We start from the raw sequence: 22,636 nt of genomic DNA on the forward strand, positions 1-22,636 counted from the left end.
TTGCTTAGCATGCAAGATCCTGGGTTCCACCTCACCAACAAAATGTTAAATTTTTGAAAACTGTGTTTTAAAGATCTGGTGAGATAGGTCACTAAGAGCACATACTGCTTTTGCAGAGGACCCAGCTGGGCAGTTCCTAACTACATCTCTAGTTCTCCAGTTCTAGGGGACCCAATGCTTTCTTTTGACTTTCCCAGGTACCAACACTCATTCATTCATATATATGAGTGTGTGTGTGTGTGTGTGTGTGTGTGTGTGTGTGTGTGTGTACATACATATACACAAATTAAAAATCTTAAAAAGTTGGTTTAGTCCCAATAGCTAATTACCTGCTTTGGGAAAACTATCATGCAGAACATTTTATTCATCAGTTACAGGTTTTAGTATGAGTTCTTTCAGATTGTATTGGTCTAGCCACTAAGTAGTGAGAACCAGTAGTGTACTCTAGAATGAAAAACCTATGCTCCTAGACAGGATACCAGGAGGTAAGGTAAAGCTACGATGGTCAATAACACTGAGCACCCTTGCCTGCAAACATCCCACGCTTTGACTAGATGACCTTTTGTGGCCCCTCTAAAGACATATTTGTTTCCTGTTTGGGGACAAGATACTTAACTGAAGGCACACCAGGTAAAAGGCAAAAGCTGAATGCACTCTAGCTCATTGAATAAACCTTGTAACTTCACCAGGTTACTACCTTACTGACAGGATCTTTCAGACTTCCTTGTGGCCTGGGATCAGTCAATTCTTCCTGTGCAGGGCTACCTTGGTTCTCAAGGTTATGAATCCATAGGTCTTTCCACTGTTGACTGTGCTTACACACTCAGTTGAGGTCTATTGAATTTCTGGCATGCCAGTTACTGAAATCTCAAATAGAACCAGAATGGCATTTCAAACAAAAAAGTACTTCAATTCAGAAACTTGAGATTTGAGCATACAGATGCCAACTATCTTTCATAAGCCTAACATACTTGCAGTCATCTTGGTGGCTCAGAAAGCTAATCTAAATCTTTGTGAAGTGAGGAAATGGAAGTTGAAAGCACCATGCACCCATGACAGGGATTGAAGGGAAGGATGAAGGCAATCATGAGTGTGCTTTGGCAGAAGATATGACAGCTTACTATACCGGTTTGAACCACACGGTCTAAAAATAGGCTGGGATATATGCTGTTAGAAACATCCTTTAAGAAAACCATAGAGGAAAAAGGAGGCAAGCTTCAGAGTATTATCTGCCCCTAGCAGAGCAGTGTCAACTTCTGTTCAGTGGACAAACAGACCCTTTGCTTAGCCTTTGCTGAGGCTGGTGTGCCGTGTCCAGTCACAGAATCGTTCACTCTGAAGGCAGTTTCGTAAGCAGAGACAAAATGCAGAACATACCAACATGCCCCTTGGATTATGTGAATGGAAAATATCAGCTCTGAGGTTGAGCCCATTCCCCAGAAGCAGCTCCTCCATCACTGCAGTGTGCCCCTATTACTCCAGGCTGTCAAATAAGTCTGCTCTTCTCTCAAGGAAAGGGCCTGGTAAATCCTGTTCAGAGCCAGTACATACTTAGCTTCTGATGGCCACACAATCTCTGTCACGATTCAATTCAATGCTGCTACAATGAACTAATAGCCATAAATAATATATATACACACAAATGAGGAGACTATGTTCAATAAACTTTTATTTATGAACACTGGAGTTTGAATTTCATATACTTTTCTCATGCTACAAAATATTTTTCAACTTTTAGAAAAACATGTTATCCTTTATTCCCCCAACGTTTTAAAAATCATTCTTAATTCACAGATTGTGTAAGTACAGAGGGAGGTGAATTGGCCCACCAACTGGGCTACTGACCCCTAGGCTAGAGTTAAAGATTTTTTTGCCCACTTAATCTTCAACATGCAGAGTGTGAACCATGTTACCTGAAAAGGCCACAGCAGGATTACTCCATCTATCTCATTTATCAGGATTCACGCACTCCATCCAATTACTCACTTGGCAGATCTCCATATTTAGGAACTATGCAAGATCCTTGCTTGGGGACACTGAAGAAATATGACATGGCTCTTCTCTCAAGTTCTCAGTCTCTGCAGCATCTAGACATTGTGACTTCTCATGAGTATCAGAGAAGATAGAAAAGTGTAGTGATATATCAGGCTGTTTTGTGAGACAGTTGTATTCAATGCTTAGGTTGACTGTAACAATTTACCACAAACTAGGTGGCTTAGAATAGAAACTTATTTTGTCATCATAATAGAAGTCTGAAATAAAAAGAGCAGCAGGGTCGGTTCCTTCCAGAGGCTCTGATAGAAAGTGTTCCATGACCCTCTTCTAGCTTTTGTGGTCCAGGGAATTTCAAGACATGGTGTTTACCTTTGCCTCTATCCTCCCAAGACCTCCTCTGCATCTGTTTCCCCTTCTTTTCTCTTAAAAGAACTTGTCAGTGGGGTTATGGCCCACTCTAATCCAGGACGATGTCATCCATAGGTCCTTACATTCACCCGAAAATGTCCTTCTTCGAAATGAAGCCATATGTATGTACAGGTTCCATACAGACATTACCTTTTGTGGAGTGCACTATTAAACCCATTATAATACTGTTAGAAGACTCCTAGAAGACATGGCCAATGTCATGTAAATGGTTTTTGGAGGAAGTAAAAGAAACTGATTTTTGAAAGATGAAAGCTGGTGTTGGTCAGACAGACATGAAGGAGAGAAAGAAGACCAGGTTCAGTTTGTCGGCAAATCAGTTAGGAAGCAACACCACATGAACAATCTGTAAACAGCAAGTAATTGAGCTGGAGCACAGGGTGTGAAATGGGACATGAGTAAGCAGGAGGCCACAGAAGTCAACAGGACTTTATCACCAGGCGGGCGCTCTGATGGAGAAGATCCAGAGGGCAGCTTGTGATCATCTTCCATGGTTAACCACTTTAACTGTATCACCTCAGATCACCTTGTGATTAAACCACTGACAAGGCTGAATTAGACAACTTTCAAGCAGCTTCTCTCAATCAAGATAAATTTCACTGGCTTGGGCTTTATGATATTAAGTTGAAACACACGGTCACTTCCTACCACTAGTGAGATCACAGTCTTTCATTTATTTCCTCTGGAAGTATTCTTAGTGCTCACTGTCCTCCAACGTCAAGGGTTCCTCTTGCTTTTGAGACACCCTGTGCTTCCTGCTGCCACCCTTTTACTCCTGAAACTGAGAGCTGAGAAAGTATGGTTTCCCCTCTATGACTATGCTCACAGAGATTAAATCAGAACAGAAGTCAAGTTAATGACACAATCACTGGTCATCTTATACACAACAGCTTTAAAAACAGTTCAACTTATGTACATAGACAAAGGTAAAGAGAAACAACCGAAAAAGACAAAGCTATTGCCTAAGAGAAAGAAAAATTATGTAATGTGTATATGCATTCCACAGAAATATATACAGGGAAAACTTCCAGAAACCTCAGTAAACCAAGCCACACTTAGAAAAAGGAAAGCTGAATTTTATTTTATCAACAGCCATTCTTAAACATGAACATGCATACGTAATAATCTACGCACACATCACAGTTTTTAACGTTAGTTAATAAAGGTTAAACACACAACATACAAACTTACAAAAAAAAGTCAAAATGCAAACTTAAAACTTTAAACAAAAGTCTTACTAATTTAAAAAAAGTTTGTGTTGGGTACCATTTGTACAACACAGTTAATTTAAACATTTTCATTTTGGCTGCACATGAAAAAGCGGCAGTAGAAAATAAATTTATGAGGGTTTTAAATAGCAGAATAGGCAGTTTTGCCATGCAGGAGAAGCAATATTAAATATTAGTTTTCAAAAAAAATCCACATTTAAAAATATTTAGTTCAAGTCACAGAACTTTTCTCAGTAGAGACCTCAATGCAATGCGTAATTAGCTGCCTTAGATGGCCTGTTTTGAAAGGACAAAATCCCTTTCAAAGTATAACTTTACTGATTTTGGCACAGAAAAGAAGTCTTAAGAACAAGAACATGATTAAAAAAGTGGGAAGAGGAACAGAGGAAAGAAACCAAAGCAAGAATAAGGAAATTTAATGGCATTCACTAGGACTGTGCATTCTCGGTCACTAAGAACACTGTGTGCTCCATCCGCGGCAGGGGCTTGCACCACAGCTCTTACTGCAGCATGGACCTAATTTGCTTGGAGGTAGTCTCATCGTTCAAATGTTTTGTTGTGTACCTATACAAAATAGAGTGAACAATGTTAGGAAGTAAAAAGTCTGCATGGGCTGTGTAATATGCCCAGATGAGTAACTGGTCAATCAATCTCACAAACTCATGCCTTAGGATGGCAGTTTTAATCCTGATCAGGCTCACACCTCGACTCTCCCGCATCCAACAGGAGCAGCCGGTTGCTGGTCACCTGGTTATAAGTACCTCGTTGAAATGATTAGCCAAAAATCTGAAACAATTAGCTACCTCTCATTGATAGGACAATGACAGATAAAATGACAGATCTATCCCACATATTAGCAAATTATGGCTCCTGACCCAGATACAGACTACTTTTGCACAGTATGTGAATTAAGTATATACACTCTTTTTAGGTTTTTTGATCACTAAGGGAGAAAAACAAAATGATAGACACAATATTCAGTTTTAGTGTATGAAATTCAAATTTTAATGTTCACATAAAAGTAGTATTAGAAGGGGAAAAGAGTGGGGAGTGAAAATAGCCATTGGATGCATGTATGAAATTCACAAAGAATAAAAACATATTTTAAAAAGATGCATCAAAAAATACTAAGTTGGTTCATGATCTGAGGATTCCTTCTTGACATAATGGTAGCTATTCTAGAAAACAGCCTTCGAAGTCTAAAATTTTACTCACATCCCTTACAGTTTCATTCTATGTTGTATAAAAACAGTGCCCTGAAATACTTACATTCTTTAGGTACCTTATTTCCAGGTAAGTGCATTTTGAATAAGCGTGTAAGTCCAAACTCAAAATGAATTCAACAAGATGAAATATTCGAGTTTACAATTAAACCCTGACACTTTAAATAATACTACAGCAGCAAGCTAGTCTCCAATGTCTTCCAGGAGTTACTACCCAAAAGGAGAAGGAAAACTGGGTGCTATCTTTACAGAAGGCCTAGGAGGAGCAAAGTGTAAGAAAGAGGCTAACTAACTAGCCCAGGGTTGGGCTCTGGAAGGCAAAAACAATGAAAAAGGAGTGACAGGATGCTGAGTAAGAGCTGGGGGAAGCTACAGGACTTTCAGCTGAGGAGTAAATGAGATGCCTAAAACTGGATCTGATCAGCAGCAACAGACAGAGAGGTTTGCAAGGCTTGGATGTGGAATGTATTCAGAAGATAATTCAAATAGGTTGATTTGGCTTATAAACATTTCATACATAATTTTCAAAGACTAAATCATTTTAAGAATATATATTAAAGAAATTTAAACAGCTGCTCAGTTTATTCCAAATAAAGTTTAAAAGTAAAAATCCTATCTGCAGTCTTTGTAATGGTGAAGAGACAGATATGTTTATCACACACCTAGCATAAACTATGTGTTTCTCAGCAGTCACTTCCAAACTGTTCTCATTGAAGAGATCCTGTAGTGTCTGGTACATAATGAGTGTTCAATAAATAGAGGGAAGTTAGGTGTGACACTGGAGAGGAAAAGTCAGTGGTTCCTTCCTAAAGCTGCGACCCTTTCATACAGTTCCTTGTGTTGGTAACCCCCAACCATAACATTATTTTCACTGATACTTCATAACTGTAATTTTGCTACTGTTAGGAATCATAATGTAAGTATTTTTGTGAATGAGAGGTTTGCCGAAGAGATTCCAACTCACAGGTTGAGAACCACTGCTAAAGAGGAATATTTAATGAAATGGTAGTGATGGGGCAACTGTTCTGTTTTATGTAGATTCACAAAGCATATATGGCCACATATTGGCCCTACTTGATATCAGGAAATAGATGTCACCTATTTCTATGGCTTCTTTCCCCTTTCCTTTACTGAAAATAACTAAGGAAGATGAATATTTAGGTCTCTACCTCAGAACAGTCAGCAATACTTACACTCCCTGGGACTATCTGTGTGTGCTGTGCTCCTGGTAGTTTTGGCATTCCTACCATGCAAGACCATGCCAGAGTTACTGCATCACCACTTAGCAAAGGCAACAGCACTGACTTTGAATGAGTGAAGCACACAGGGTTTACTACTATCCTTTGAGTACAAAACCCAAGTCCCCATTCAAGTGCATGCGGCTGACTTCTCTACTGGAAAACAATTGCTGCCTTTCTCTGAAGTTCAGCAAAGAAGCAAGTACTGGAGCACTACACCTGAGTTCACAACTCCTTCTCCCTCTCATTAATAAAGAGTTCATCCCAGATCTCTATAAAAAAAAAAATTCATGACTCATTGCTTCCCCCTTTTAGCATACTAAAAGTAGAGGGTAGTGCATAAATAATTCAAAACACATATACAGATATAATTCCATTCAAAAATCTTTTAATTTTTAATTTTGTAAGAAGTCTGTTTGGCTTTGGTTGTTATGAGAAAGCGTATGGCTGTGATGTTTTAGTTTCAGCAGTGTTTTACAAAGTACTAGTCAGGGTATTTATTTAAAATGAGAGAGCCTGAGTCGCAACTCAGATATAAGAAAACAGACTATAGAGGTAATGGCCTGGAACTCTACATGTTTACAACCTATTCTGAAACACACCCAAGATCAATACGCAATAAATCAGACTGGGATATCAAAAGGATATCAATTTCAGGAATGAAACCCTACATCAACTCTGGTTCCTCAGAATCTGCACTACTTCTGGGTTCATGTGATAAGAATGGAGATGCAAACAGTGCCCACAACTACCCGTACCATCCACAACTCAGGTAAACAGAGGTCTCACATTCAAGACTATACTGGAAATCCACGGTGATAAGAAATGGTACTCATGACTTCCATAAGCATGACCACTAGCATTATAAAGCCCCAGAGAAAAAGTGAGAGCCAGATGCAGAATATGCTTACTATGAACAAACAAGTTCAAAAATTTTCCTTAAAATTAACAGGATACTTTTGCTTTCTCCAGCACTGCCTCCTGTAGAAACACTTCACATCAGTCCTGTACTCAACACTAAAAGAGTGTTGAGACTGAACTAACCCCACACATCAGTTCTAAAAGCAGCACTGTACTTCGGGGGGTTCACTGCTCTTTAGCGTGCTTCCTTGAAGGTAATGTAAGAAATACTAAAAGCCTGCAGAGCCTCCTTTACCTCTAAGCTGTTTTGGATTGCTGAGATAGGCTCTCTCTCACTAAGGAAACTAGGTTGCCCTCTTGGGTTTAAAAGGTATATTCCAGGGTTGGGGATTTAGCTCAGTGGTAGAGCGCTTGCCTAGCAAGCGCAAGGCCCTGGGTTTGGTCCCCAGCTCGGTGGGGGGGGGGGGGGGGGGGGGAGGTATATTCCACCATACCAGGCTATTTATGCCTAACTTTTAACAATACATTTCATAATAGATTTTCTGATACCCACTGACTGCAGAGATTGACCCTTCAGGAAACAAAAATAAAAAGGTTAGAATATTACAAAAACAAAAACAGGCACACAGACACAAATGATATCCAGAAAGGATATAAAGAGGCCCATGCCCTACAAAGCTAAATTTAAAATGTAGTTTGCAATGCAAAAGAAAAAAATTTCTAAACACTGGGTGTGTGGCTGCAATACCTTGATAGTACATGGATTTAATTAAACTAAGTTTTTGTCATTCTAATGTTCATTTAAAGTAGCTCTTCTTTATTCAGGCTGAGACCGCCTACGCAGCATAAGAGTTGTGTGAAGCTGAAATTAATTGACATTTTGCTTTATGATATAAATATCACGACATAAATATTTCTATGTTCATATTATTTCTTGCTTAAACCTCAAATAATAAAGTATAGAAAATTAGCTTCTAGGTTGTGAAGTCCTTTTAAGTTGATTCTGTGCCAGTATGTTATAAAGCAAGAAGGTATTCACTTAAAAGATGTCATGAAGCACAGAAGCTTCAGTAACTAAATCAACAAAGATTCCTCAAAACACAGATAATGCAGACATGGGATCATGAATACAGAAATGTCACCAGGTTACTCAAGAGAAAAGGAACTACTATAGAACGCTGTATTGTTCTATCATCAGACCAGCAATTAGATTGAGCTATGACTCTCTACATGTGTAAGGAAAAACCCACTAGGAAGCTAGACATGGTCAGACCACATGGTTTTTCTTTAAAATTTCCAATGTTTGTGAATCAACATGCATTAAAGTTAAAAGAAGCAATCCTGCTTCAAAGAGACAAACAGTAGAGCAAAATGTTGAGCCAAGAAACAAAGCTGGTATTGTCATCTGTCTACACATAGTCTTCAATATACAATACTATATAGATCACTGCTTTGAAGCAACATTACCAATAAGCACAATCTCCAGCTTGAATACTACTGAAGTATCTCTTAGGTGTTATTCAAACACTGAACAAATATTGTTCTGCCATGCTTAGGTTCATATACATACCTGAGAGCATTGAGAAGACCTTCTACACTATTAGGAGGTTGATCCTTAAGAACTTTGATACAACCTTTCATCTGAGGAGAAAAGAGAAAAAGTATCACTTTTTAAAAATAACATTCATTTAAAAGAGGCAAAACTAAAATTGGAACCTTAACTATAGAACTGAAGAGACCATATACTAGAAATGCTAACTTACTCATTCTTTGGGGTGGAGCTGGCAAATGTTAGTATTTTCAGTCTCTCAGTGAGGCAAAACTTTCTGGAAATGCAACCAGTCAAAATGAAATCCCACTTCCACTAATGAACTAAGAGGAAAAGATACTATACACCAGTTGCAAGGATAGAATGGCTCTGCTGCAGGAAAGAGGAGTTTCCCAGGTAGCCTGTGACAAGCAGAGGACAGATGGGAATCCTGTAGAGCTGAGAGGGAGTTAAAGAATCCTGAAGTCCAGATGAAGGAGGTAAAACTGACTGACGGGGAGGCAACAGGCACTTCTACAGGGTACCCAGGGGGAGAAAAACTCAATGAAGAGCTTATTTCAAGATCAGCCTGGTTGTTGAAAAAACACACCATAAATTTGAAAGAGGTGTGGGTTTAGCCTCATACTCTACCACTTCCTAGCAACTATATTACTTAATCTCCTAAAGTGAAGCTGCTGTAGTGAACAGAAAACTCTAGGACCATGTTTACAGGCACATGGGAACAAGGTAAAAATTCTGGGACATGCTTACCACACAAATAAGCTAATGCTAACTCATTTTTCTTTATATAAAACAGAGACATATGAAAGTTACCAATCCATAATTGAGATCTAAAATGCTAAGAGCCTGAAGTAATAATTACCCACCAAGTACTAGGTAGAATGTTCAAGAATAAGCAGAGAAATGAGAAAAATCACTTCTATTCTAATAGGAACTTCCATTCTCAGCAGATAATGAAAGTAGAAAGTAAACTATTATGAATAGGAAAAGGAAGCAATATTAACAACAAAACAAAAAACACTTTCTTAAATAAGCACCAATGTTGACTTTTAATATATGGAAAAAATCTTATCTTTGCTTATTAGGCAAAGGATATGAAATTTTATGTAATCATTAGAGATACTACAAAGAAATACTCACCATTACCATTCACTATCAGTAACATCATTCAATCATCTAACATACCCACATACTAGCCAGCAACCAGAAACACAGGACAGTGGAGAAAAAGGAATTCCAACCATATCACCAACCCTTGAGTCCAGCCTGTTATTCTTTAAATAAAACCTATTGATTTCCATGCATGAGAACAATTTGCAATCACATAAAGCAACAGGTAACTTACATCAATTTTAGAAGTTTTGGCAAATGCTCCCACTGGATGGACGTGGTCATAGAGTATTATGACACCCACCATTACCCTCAAGCAGAATGATACTGTTTCTTCATTGGTAAATCTGCTTCTATATTCCCTGGAGGGCAAAAGATTTGGGTGGGTGAGGCACATCGCAAACTCTATGATGAACTGACTACACCCACACTTGATACTACTTGGATCTCTGAAAAGAATGTCAACATTATCTCTTCTGTACAAGGCCCTTAGGGAGAGGAAATGGACATGGTGAAGTCTTATGACCCACATATTGTGGTCTTCACATTTGTACCCACCATGGTATTATATTACCTCTTCTACAATTTCAGAGAAAGCAAAAATCATCCTGAAATAAGAGTTTGGGAATGGATACTTAGCACCATGAGAAAAGCTACTTGCTCAATGGAGCAGGCAGGTTTGCTATTTATGTATCTCTATTATATTACAGGATTCGATCACATTGTTTCACTTAGAAAAAAGAAAATGGGACTCTGATCTACACAGACTACAATGTAGCAAAGCAGCAGAGCAGACTCAAAATGAGAACACTGATCCAGCAGGCGGTGGGCTAGCAATATGTATCCCTTTACGTCTCTGCATCCCATTTTCTTACATAAGAGGAAAGAGTGGGAGGAGGTGCTTGTCCTCCCGCCCCTTGAGTTCATCAGTGACAAACATAGTGCACAGGAGAGCACTTTGGGAAATGAGTGATGCAAAAACAAAAGGTCTTAATAAAAACTATCTGGTGCTGACAGCAAAAGCAATCACATGTACCACAAATGCCTTCAGATAAATCAGGTCTGTGCAAAAACAAGGACAAAACTAAAGTGTGAGAGAATGTGGCGAATGAAATATTAAAGCCTTCTGAAAGGAATCTTCCCTGGACCCTCAAAATCATGAAACTCCTGTTCCGATGGGAAAGCAATTGAAGTGCCCATAGTCCAACTCTATGTTTCAAAAATAAAGACAATAAGCTGCCAAATTATTTTGGCTTTGTTTATACACTCAACATTTGATGGTCAGGATAAGCTTCACTTCTTTTTGCATAGAGACATATTTGGGTTTGGATATGCTTTAGAATATCAGTCACTGCAGCAGTGCTGCTGAGGTGAAACACAGCTCATACTCACGGCGTCTCCAGCATGACTCTGCATACACTTGCCATGGTGCTTAAGCAGTCTGTGGTATTTTCTATTGGCAAATTTTTATTCTGTAAGTGTACAAAGAGAACAAAAAGAGCAAGTAAAAGGAGAAAAATGTGACACTTAAAAATAATTTAAAACTTTATAGAATCCCAGAAACCAGCAAATGATCTGGCTCCTATTTCTAACTTCCTAAACAATGACCATGATTCTAATCACTGTTTGATGATCGGTGATAGAGCCATGTACAAAACAGCCAAGACCTTGTTGACTTTAGAAGAGATTTCTGTTGGGTGGGTAAGAATAAGCATAACCTTTCAAATACAAGAGATGAGGGGCTCAGAGGTAAAGATTAACCTGAAGGGAAATTTTATTTTATTTCATTACCTCTTACTTATGGTATATGGGTATCTCTTGTGTACAGTGGAGAACTTGTGGTAGTCTGTTCTTTCCTACTTTATGAGTCCTAGAAATCAGACTGAAATTATCAGGCTTAATGGCAAGCCATGGAAAACATTTAGTGAAATAAGAGTAGAAATAAAAATCGGTAAGAGGGCAGCCGTCTGATTTGGATGTAGCAAGAGCAGGGCGTAGGTCTTCCTTATCATCATATACTCTAGAGGATCCAGCAGAATGATCTGTGGATCAGACGAAAGCAATGCAGAAAGGAACTTAAAGTTATCATCTCTGAGATTAAAGTGATCATCTCTGAGATTTCTGCTCATTATTAGTGAAGAAAACAAGAAGGGGGGTTATAAAAGGCAATCAGAGCACACTTAGGCTACGTGATCACAGCAGTCCTCAAAGTACCTCCGGAGTGACTGCCAAGCAAATGGGCAGCTGTAGACCTGTGCAGGTCCCATTTAGGGGTGCAGGCTAAGGGTAGCACTTGGAACACAGGACTGCTGAAGTCATCCCCTCCGCAGTGAGTGAGACAGCATCCATGCGGAGAAGGAGCCCCAGCAACTCACCTCTGATACAAATTTTGTTGTTGCGTCACTTAAGGTTTTCAGCATTGGGGTGGCCTCAGCATAAAACAAAGACATCCGATTTGCCAATTCATTATTTACTTCATTTTCTCCTTCTGCCTGTGTAGAAATCACTTGACATTAATTCACGCATTATTAAACCAACTTAGTAAATACCTTTAAAATTAAGTTCAGACCTTTGTATACAAATACCACTCAGCTACTCTTTAAAAATAAAGAGACTGAAGGGGCTGGGGATTTAGCTCAGTGGTAGAGCGCTTACCTAGGAAGCGCAAGGCCCTGGGTTCGGTCCCCAGCTCCGAAAAAAAAAGAACCAAAAAATAAATAAATAAATAAATAAATAAATAAATAAATAAATAAATAAATAAAGAGACTGAAAATAATATTAAGCAATTGTTTAAAAAGAAAAACTATCTAGTCAAACATATTAAATACTATTATGGAATTGTAATACATTGAAGGGACATCTTACTACACAAGACTGTTTAGAAGGCTCTGGAAGACGTGAGGATGATTACGAAGTTATACTCCTGTCTTCCAGTACGAACAAAAGGATCTACCCAGTACCGTGATAAAATACAGGAAACAGCAGAAGGGGATCTCAGACTAGAAAATGAGGAGGATTGATGAAGACTTGGCCTTTTACAAGTGATGATGTAAATATAAATGAACAAGATATTTCTATTGGCAGAAGGAAAATACATTTTTAAAATGACTTAACAGAGCACATTTTGACCCATTCAGTGTAATAAGTACAGCAAGAAGTGAAAATAAACATAGAAGTGAGACTGTAGAGAGTCTTAAATGCTACTTTTAAGTTTAGCATTTTCCTTACATATAGTGATCCATTTAGGGTATTAAATGGAGTATCAAGTATATGTTTAAAAAAAAAAAAGAAAAGAAAACCAAGACATAATAGTAGGCAGACAGTTACAAAAGGTCAGAAAAGAAGATGTTTGCTACAAATTAACTGAAAGAGAGAGGAAAACAGGCTCTGAGGTGAACAGAAAAAAAGATGAGACACAAGGCAAGGCAGGCAGGAATGTGAATCTAAGCGATCTCACTGAGAACTTCTGACTTTGTATATAGCTATCAAGAGAGTAAGACAGTTTGAGAACTCTTTAAAGTCCCTGGCCTCTTGTGTAGAGGCAGATGGCAAAGAAGGCAAAAGACTGAGTATTATTCTTATTTATCAAGTGGGAATTAAAAACACAAACAAAACAGACATTATAATCAGTTTTATACAAGGTGGTCTGTATAAACCCAAACTGTTGTAAAGAACAGAGAAATCCTTTACCTCCAACCTGGCCCATTTTAAAACAATTTCAGAGATTTTTCAGTATCAATAAATACATAATTAAATACTGCCTTTGAAACTTAAAAAGTTCTCACTGACCCTTTATCACTCTTTACACAGCTCTAGTACATTTATATGAAACTAACAATATGAGCATAGAGTTGTGCTGTGATTTTTCCTAATTTGACACCAATTACCATATGATGGGCCCCCTAAACACAAGTATCTTCATCTGTAATTCCAAGAAAGTAGAAAAAGCATACTAAACACTTTGGGAGGATAGAAGAGATTAGCAGCCCTAAGGAACTAGGAAAGAAGCTATGATACCAAGGCACAAGCCCAGAAATGACTTTCTCATCAGTATGAGGCAGTTAATTTTCTCATTCTGGGTCAATTTTCTTCAGGATTCACCACTGTAACAAAAACTATTCATGCAAAATTTTCTGTTCAATTAAAATAATAATATACAAAGAGATTTAAAGTATCACTGATATAAAGGCAAATATGCAATTTTATTGAATTGGTTGTAGAAATTAAAGGCAGTAGAAAAAAATAATATATTCTGTATGGTTTGCAATAGTTTGAGCTTTCCTTTCATATATGGTTACTGATAATTACAAGCTTTAACTTCTGAATAAGATGGAGGCAGAGGCTGATGGATTTCAGGGAATTCCAGGCTAGCCTGGTCTACATAGTAAGTTCTAGGACAGTCACTGCTATGTAGAGCTCTTGTCTCAACAAACAAAACAAACAAACACATACAACTCATCTAATGAGTGGGAGTGTAAATGAATGAACAAAGGGAAGAATAATATCAAGTTATTCTTACCACCACTAAACCTAATTCATAGCAAAATCTTACCGGGACGTTATTAATTCTCATACGACTCAATGTTCTTCTATAGTAGCTGAAATCATTTTGTATGGCAGGATTTGTCATCTAAAGAGGGAGGACATGTAGGAAAGAACGCTGTAATGTATGACAGATGACTGCTATGTTATCAAATGCTAATGTAAGCGAGGTAACAGTCTAGTTTAGTTTGAACTGGTGACCTAACGTTCTCGTGTCACTTTAGCAACTCATATATACTCATATAAGCCATTAGTACTTTTCAGTGCACTTTTTACCTTGGAGACAAGGTCTCACTATATCTTCCACACTGACCTTGAATTCAGAGACTGTTGGGCCTCTGCCTTCTGGCTGCATTCACATAACCATAAAACCATAGACTGTTTTCCAATTGTGGGCATTATGAATTCCTCCTTTTCAATAACTTTAGGTAATACCTTGAGAGCTTGCTTATCAAAACACTGATATTATAAAACCAAACAAAAAATAAATGTAAGGGTACTTGTTTTGAATAAAAGAATGCATATACGGCCCACAATGTATTTATATACAAATATGCATGTTCTTTATATTTTTTACTTTTGTGCCCAAAAGTATTAATAAACACTTGTTTATAATACTTATGAAGTAACACAGTTAGAAACATAACTCTTCCATTTTCTAGAAGAGGCACTCAAGATCTTGAAAAATCAAGTCTCATAATTTGAACTCAGGACTTTGATTAAAAACAAAACAAAACAACACAAAACAGTGCATGCCAGGTGGCGGAAGTGCACACCTTTAATTCTACCACTCAGAAGGCAGAGGAAGGTGGATCTCTATGAGTTCAAGGCCAACCTGGTCTACAGAGCAAGTTCTAGAACAGCCAAGGCTGTTTCAGGACAGAGAAACCTTGTCTTGAAAGAAAAAAATGGGTTTATTTTGACTTGTCCCATATTGCAACATGGGATGTATAGGTCTAAATATAATAAAAGACTAGATGATGAGATGAATGGGGAAAATAAAAGTAAGTGGTGGGGAAGGGAGAGAAAAAATGTTTTGTATAAAAAGTTGAAATAATTAGACAAACAGAAATTTAAAAAAAAACCAGAAAGGCAGCTCAGGATTTACTTTCTGCTTACAAATTCACTGGACTACAGTGAACACCAACTCCTAGCTGCCCCTTCAAAAGAGCTGCCATTTCCAAACGAGCTATCCAGTTGGGCAGAAATCATTTAAATATAGGTTTTAAAAGGTTCCTCCTCATACTATTTAGTGAAAAAACAAGAATTTCATAAAAAGTTTATCAGCAAACTCTACCTTGAGTTCATCAAACCGGAGTGTGAAGTGAAGAATCTCTGCAAACTGTTTAGCCAGAGCCTGCTCTCGCTCTAGATGCTGGGTGGGGGAGTATGGTGTGCTTGTCAAGGCTCCCAGAAGGCCTCTTAATGCTGCTTCTAATGAAAAGAAGATGAAAAAGTTGTCAGGAACTTCATATCAACCCACATTCATATACTCTCCCTCCGTAACCAAGACAAATCTACACTTTACCACTATCAATGCTACACACACACACAAACTACTACCGCAGTAATATTTAGTTTAATGAAAAACTTTAAAAGAGCTAATTCTGTCATAAACTCAGATTTGAAATGTCTGATAATATCTAGTCCTAAGGGTTAGGATGCCACTCAGTGACAAGCACTTACTTGCCTACCAAACACAAGGTCCCGGATTCTAGCCCATGGGGACTCAAAACAGCCTGTCATCAGGCTAATGTAGTTTCTTATACTGAGCTCCTTAAGCATGAAAAGAAGTCAGATCTCTAAATCACAACTTGCTGAGGAAAATAGTCTAAACAATCAAAAATTATGAGTACAGTATCATGTGCTCATATAGTCTGTTGTACCAGCACAATTGATACACAGCCAACTTCAGTACTATAAACAAAATCATCTAAATAATTCTAGATGTTAATAAGCATGTTTTCTTACCAGGAAAGTAAAAATGACAAAGTTTTAAGCTTACCTAATCTCTGAGAAAATTCGTAAAATTTCTTTAATTTGCCTACTAGTGGCACGACTGCACCCCATGCCTTCTCTTGCAACTTCTCATCGGCTGGATGCTGGATTGCCTTAAAAATCCAAGAAACAAAAAGTTAAGATTTATAAAGTTACAAGTCTTTTTTTTTTTTTTCATTAAGGCAAAAGTTTTAGCTAGTGAGGAGATATAGAACGACTGACACAGAAATTCCAAGTTTGGACTCTCTTAAATTTACAATTTTTTTTCCTCCCAATAGACAACAGACAATAAAATCAACATTGTTTATTAGCTATATTACAACTTGGTATCATTTAGAGCCACAACAGGAAAATGTTCTATACTGTTTCTTCTATTGTAGAGACACTCTTGGTACATCTTCAGGAAGAAACAAAGTAATAAAAATACCAACTCTGAGAAAGGGCCAAGCTGTAATTCAACTTGCATGGTCCATACTAGCTCTAAGAGATCTGGCCAACAGGAACCTAAATAAACCTGAAAAATGCAATTTAGAAATATTGCAGATACTCATTGTTTAGAATTAAATGCTTTTCTGGATTCCAAATCTTTTTCAGGCTTTCCTGAGTAAGATAATAGGAAAAAAAATAAATAAATGGGAAAAAAAACAAAAACAAAAACAAAACAAACCAGCTTCAGATCTGAAGGGAAGAAAGCAAGACAAAGCTGGGGCTCATGACTATACACAGACCTCTGTCAGTACTAGAAGCCATTATGCCATCTCTTCTGGGTATGGAGTTACTCCTAGGTGAAAATTCTCTTACTTTTACCTTCCTTTTGCCTACAGATGCTTTCTTAAACTAGTTTTTCCTCTAACAACTTGCTCTGCTTTCTCTAACATTTTAAATAACCCAAAGTTACTATATCTGAGAGACAAACTCTGTAGCTATGTCAGAAGCCACTTGTAAGAATCACCAGGCACGACATGTTTAGGTCCCCACAGGGCACTAGTACTGAATCTATCTATACAAAAACAAAACTCGAGAAGGCAAAATGAAATTAAACTCAGATTTAAAATTTTTATGAATAATGTAGGTGCAAATAAGTAAATAAATGGGCTGTGTGAATAATTTACTATATGTACTTAAACATTTTCAAAATCATGGTCCTACTATGTAGCCCAGTCTGTCCTTAAACTCATTATCCCCCTGCCTCAGCCTCCCAAGTTCTGAAATAATAGGTATGTGCTATAACATCTAGCTGATATTTTCAAAATTTGAGTGTTTTTACAATTTTCTGAATAACTCTTAGATACAGAAGGAGCCTAAAGCCAATATTATTCGTGTTAGAAATACCATCTATTGGTATTTCTGTTGGTATGCCATCTATGGTATTTCTACCATCTATTGAAATATCATTTATTGCAACATGTAATAAATAATCCTAATTTCATATAAACATAAAATTTCCAACAATCTTTGATAATATGCTAATATATCTAGGGGGAAGCCCAGACTCAGTTCATCTTATAACAAGTAATGTAAATTTGTTTTTTATTCAGGAAACAAACAGATAAAACTACACTTTCACTGATTTCCTCTTAAGCATCCCAACTTCTTTTATGAAGGTCTAGGTACTAATGCATGCCCACAATACACAAATGTGCCTGTAGATGCTGTCCACTGTCTCCATTGAGTGGACTGTTTCCTAGGATCCATTTTGCCGTATGGAACTGAAGAATACATGTTTCTTCATGGCTAACATCCTATGAACCTAAGTGTCTGCTTCTTTCACCTGGCATTTCATATGCACTGCTGTTTGTAAGGTTTTGGGCCAGTATTTATAACAGCTCAACATACAAGCTGACACTCAGTAATGTCAATGGCAACACTATCTTAAAGTAAGTACTACAACTCATTCACAAATCTGTTAAAACTTAGGGCAGAATTCAACACTAGTGGAGGTCCTTATTCTCTCACAAGAGGTTTATACTAGAGAACATGTCTTTATTCACATTACTCCTTTTAAGGTTGTATGTTTAACGTACTGATTTACTTATATGTATGTTTTGTCTGCATGTATGTCTGTGAACCACATGCATGGCTGGTGCCTAGAGGCCAGAAGGAGGTGTTGGACCTCGTAGAACTAGAGTTACAAATGGATATGAACCACCATGTGTGTGCTGGGAATCAACCCACAACCCAGGCCTCCTAATTGCTGAGCTATCTCTCATCATATTTATTCCATTTTAAAGTCACATTTTATAAATGTTATTTAATGCATATTCAAGTCCATATCCTTAACAAGCTACCAGGAAGCAGTTTGTCAGTACAATGCTACACTGTTTACATGGAGTTTTATAATTTTATTACCACAGAGATGTTGCTAGTTGTTTCCATTTTATTATGGTGAGTTAAGGAGCCATTATTTACATTTTTTTCTTTTTTGAAACATACAGATACAAGTACCTCATTTAAAAGTACAAATAATTTTAGGTTTTGTTTTTGATACAGTAACCTCTATTATGAAAAGACCTCTTGATAAGCATTTTACAGTGTCAATTTCCACTGACTTAATAGGCTGTTCTTGTCACAAAACAAAAATTTTCTGTTGTCTGTTTTTCATAGGCCACCAATTACAGTTCAAATAGTTATCAGTTCTTTGCAACCTAGCATGTACTCAGCACTGTCCTTTCATGTGAACTGCTTTCCTACTATTCAGAAACCTAATTACACCTATGCATACACACATTTCTTAAAACTTCAACTGCCCCAACACTGCCTACAGCTGTCCAACCTACAGGTAATATGCTCCTAGTTTTCCAGATCACATATTTTATTACTATTTTACTTATATACTCCTGTATTTAATTTCCTTTTGTTATTTGCTTTAATCGAAGATAAGGTCTTACTCAGTAGCCCAGGCTGGCCTGAAAGCTGAGGGCGCTCTCCTGCCTTAGCCTCACAAGTGCTCAGATTTTAGGTATGAGCTACCACACATAACTTCTTTGTCCTTAAGTCCTTCACCACATAGATAGTGATGGCACAATAAGTTACATTAAGTCTCAAAGCCTGAAAAGGTCAGTCTCTTACATGGCTTTATATCTTCCCCCTCATACTTTTATGTTCTTAACTGTTATATGGTTATGTTTTTGCTTCCCTACACAAGTCTTTAAATACACACACACACACACACACACACACACACACACACACACACACACTAAAGCATTTGTTTACTTTTCCACACCAAAAATTACGGGATAATGTGAATTATATGTAGCTATAGTCCTGGGAAATCATCTCTGCTGCCTACCTAGGACATGTTGTGGAGAACTCCCATCTTTGGCCATGGTATTTAGAGTTTCTGGCATCATAGCCTCATGCAGCCTTTCTGAAATGACCTACATAAACTTCCCTACTATATCATCCTCTCTTTCAGAAATTAACTCCATCTAAGCAAGAAGTCAATGAAGTGTACATGAGACTAGGGAACAAGCCTTTCCCACACAAACAGAGCATCCCTTCTGATGGAAAATTACTAAACTTTTTTCAATCTTCAGAGTTCTCCCTATAGGGAGAAAAATACAAAACAAGTGTCTTTGTAGTGAATGAGATTTATTTTTACTTCATTTACTGTAAGAAGTAACTGGGGGGGGGGGTAACTATGACATGATAAGATTTTATCTATATTTAATCAACATTAAGATAATATCAAACTCATTTTAAAATAATATGTGAATCCTTGTGACTTATAAGAAAAGAACAATTTACAGAGTAGTTAGTGAAGCTATTTTGTTTTCCTTCTATGTCTGAGTTTTCAAATTATATTTAAATGTTTTCAGCATCTGATTTCATAGTAATAGTCAGTCTTTCATTCACAAAAATGTTAAGATTTAGAAGGATAGCAGTATGTTTCGTCCACAGCTCCAGTATTTATTTCCTCAAAAGCTTACACCTTGCTAGGCACCGAATATATAAGTACCTGGGATTTGACACTAGAGCTGACAGGTGAGTGGTATAGACATAAACACCAAGTCATTATGTTTTGAGGTTCCTGAGCACCATAAAAGGCAAATGTGTAAAGTACTAGGAACAAAGAGAACGGGAAATAGGTTACTGACGTGTAAAGGAAAAAGGAAGGGCACTCCACACCAAAGGTGAGATCGTGCTGCAAGACAGGTTGGTCACAAACAGGAAAAGACTGTGAGTCATTTCAGTGTCCCTCCTCCCTAAACACTAAAGAGCCAGCAAGTAACCACATTTTACTCTGAGGTGCTACTACTCCAGATGTCAGAGGACAATCAATTGGGAGTCCAAAAGACTGGTCTTTGATGACCTCTGTACTACTTGATACTGAGAATACAGAAGCAAGGGCAGGAACAAGACATAAGCATTGTCCTATGTGATGAGAAATTCAAGTCTAGAGGCAAGAGAGTTTGAACACTGTATGGAGTAGAGTAAATACATCCAGAGGGGAGAAAAGCAAATAAAGGTGTAATTAAGAGAATCGTTAAAAAGTTAAAGTTCTAGGCTGGAACTTGAGAATAAAGGGAGAGTTGGTCCTGGAAAGAAGCAGGGGAGTTTCAGTTTCTGAAAAATAGAAATACAAAAGGGAGACCAATTCAGAGAAGAGAACAGAGGGTAGAGAGACACCTCAGTTAACACCTTCCTTGTAGCATAAGACTATTAAAGAAGAGGCAGTTGGGGAGGGTGTTGGAGGTGAACCATCTTGGGTGGTTTTATATTCTCCCTTAGAAACTTAGGAATTGGAAGAATAGAGTGGGAGGTGGAAGGGTGCTGGAGAGGGAAGCCAAAAAGTAATATTCTTTCTCCACAAGAGGAAATCATAAATAAATAGTTCCCAAAGAACCCAATTTTCATGTGTGACTATAACAAACAGAAATGTTATTAAATCACATACGAGTAGGTAGCACTTCCCCTTTGTAGCACTGTAACCACTTTTGAAATAATGCCAAGTGGTCTTTGAAATATAACACTTCCCAGGACAAGTCGAGAAAACAGTAGAAATTAAGCAAAGGTAACAAGTAGCCGATTGGTCTTCACTGACAAGTGCCTATATAAATTACAAACTTTACCTCTCGTATTTCGTGGCCAGCTCCTCTGTATGACTGCAAGTCCTCCAAGATGCCTTCTGCATCTTTTAACACTACATTCACCTGATTATATATTTCCTTCTCAGACTCTGTAGGCTGGGCATCTAAATAGCATGAAAGCACAAGAAAATTTACAGTGGCATAAATATTTTAATACATGTATTAACTAAAAAAGCAATTAACAACCCGATTTCCAAGGGATGAGTTAGACTTTATTCAATATAAATTTTATACTTTTTAGAAGACACATTTAAACTAATTTCAAATTGATACAAACTATTAAAGAAGCAAGAGAAAAGTAAATGTTATTTTTTTTATACTGTCTACATTTTTAAAATGTTTAATTTAAAAATTATGGTGTTATATTGAACCAACTTGAGAATTCTAATTAAAATTTAGACTGGTACTACTTATAGTTTTGGTTTTTTAGATAGTCTGACTACACAGCACAGACTGGCCTATAACATATTATGTACCCCAGGCTGCCCTTAAACCTGTAAATCTTCTGCCTCAGTCTGAATGATGGGATTACAAAAAAGCCCACTGTGTTTGATATGCTTAATAATCACATTCTTGTACTGCATGCCTCACGTCACTAAAGAAACAAATGAAGCGTTGATATTTTATTTTAATGCAATAGAAATGAAGTCTAACTATTAAAGCATCTTTGTCATCTATACTGTTCATTTCAGTGTTAACAACTGAGGTTTGCTAGGGGTCACTTTAAAATGTCTGATCAACTGGGATCATATGAGGTTATGCGAGAGGATAATATGATTAAGATCAAGCCTATGGCAGTATTGCTGAGCTTCTCTATTGGTGTGTATGAGGGCCAAGGTTCCTGTGCAGGAGTTCAAACTACAAAACTACTAGAGAACTCCTGGGCAGCTGAAGGGGTGGGTTGTTGACGTGGGGGAACTTTAAGCTACATGAGCACTGCTGAAATTCTGAAATGATAAAGCAAAAACTGACTTTCTACATATCTAGGATGGAGAAGCAAGAAAACAAAGGAGTAATCACAATTATAGATATTATAATCAGGGGTTCAAACATACAAGCATCTTTACCACTAGTGATGTTAACTAGAAAACATATGTTAAAAGATGACAAAATCTGGGTTTCTCTCTACCAGACAAAAGGTAACAGAAATCTCATTTTTAATAACATGTTTCCTCTAAGGGTAATTCTTTTTAATATACTCCTTTCTATTTTGAGACAAAAAGAGTGGACTGCTCAAGCAAAGAGGTTTTCTTTCATAAGTCTAACTAGAGCATACTCAATACTACAAGTGAGATATTGAGTATGTAAAATAATGCCTTAAGAAGGACTATGCTGGCAGGATTCCCTCCATGCTAACATGTTATTTTTTGGA

The 22,636-nt window shown here is 37.4% G+C and overlaps 1 protein-coding gene across 9 annotated transcripts in view; it reads right to left on the reverse strand.

Annotated features, from left to right (window-relative positions):
- Positions 1-3,476: 3,476 nt before the first annotated feature.
- The window catches only part of Cyrib (CYFIP related Rac1 interactor B), a 124,970-nt gene continuing 105,810 nt past the window's right edge, over positions 3,477-22,636 (reverse strand). For all 9 annotated transcript variants that reach the window (XM_087556460.1, XM_087556466.1, XM_087556464.1 and 6 more), the window contains 9 exon segments: positions 21,247-21,368; positions 16,179-16,284; positions 15,471-15,607; positions 14,184-14,261; positions 12,007-12,123; positions 11,024-11,103; positions 9,867-9,993; positions 8,543-8,613; positions 3,477-4,214 (listed from right to left, as the gene is read on the reverse strand). In XM_087556460.1, coding sequence (XP_087412586.1) covers positions 4,151-4,214; positions 8,543-8,613; positions 9,867-9,993; positions 11,024-11,103; positions 12,007-12,123; positions 14,184-14,261; positions 15,471-15,607; positions 16,179-16,284; positions 21,247-21,368 — 902 coding nt within the window. In that variant the 3' untranslated portion in view covers positions 3,477-4,150.

This window comes from Rattus norvegicus, chromosome 7 (assembly GCF_021556685.1).
Source record: "Rattus norvegicus strain SHRSP/BbbUtx chromosome 7, alternate assembly SHRSP_T2T, whole genome shotgun sequence".
Taxonomy (NCBI): Eukaryota; Metazoa; Chordata; class Mammalia; order Rodentia; family Muridae; genus Rattus; species Rattus norvegicus.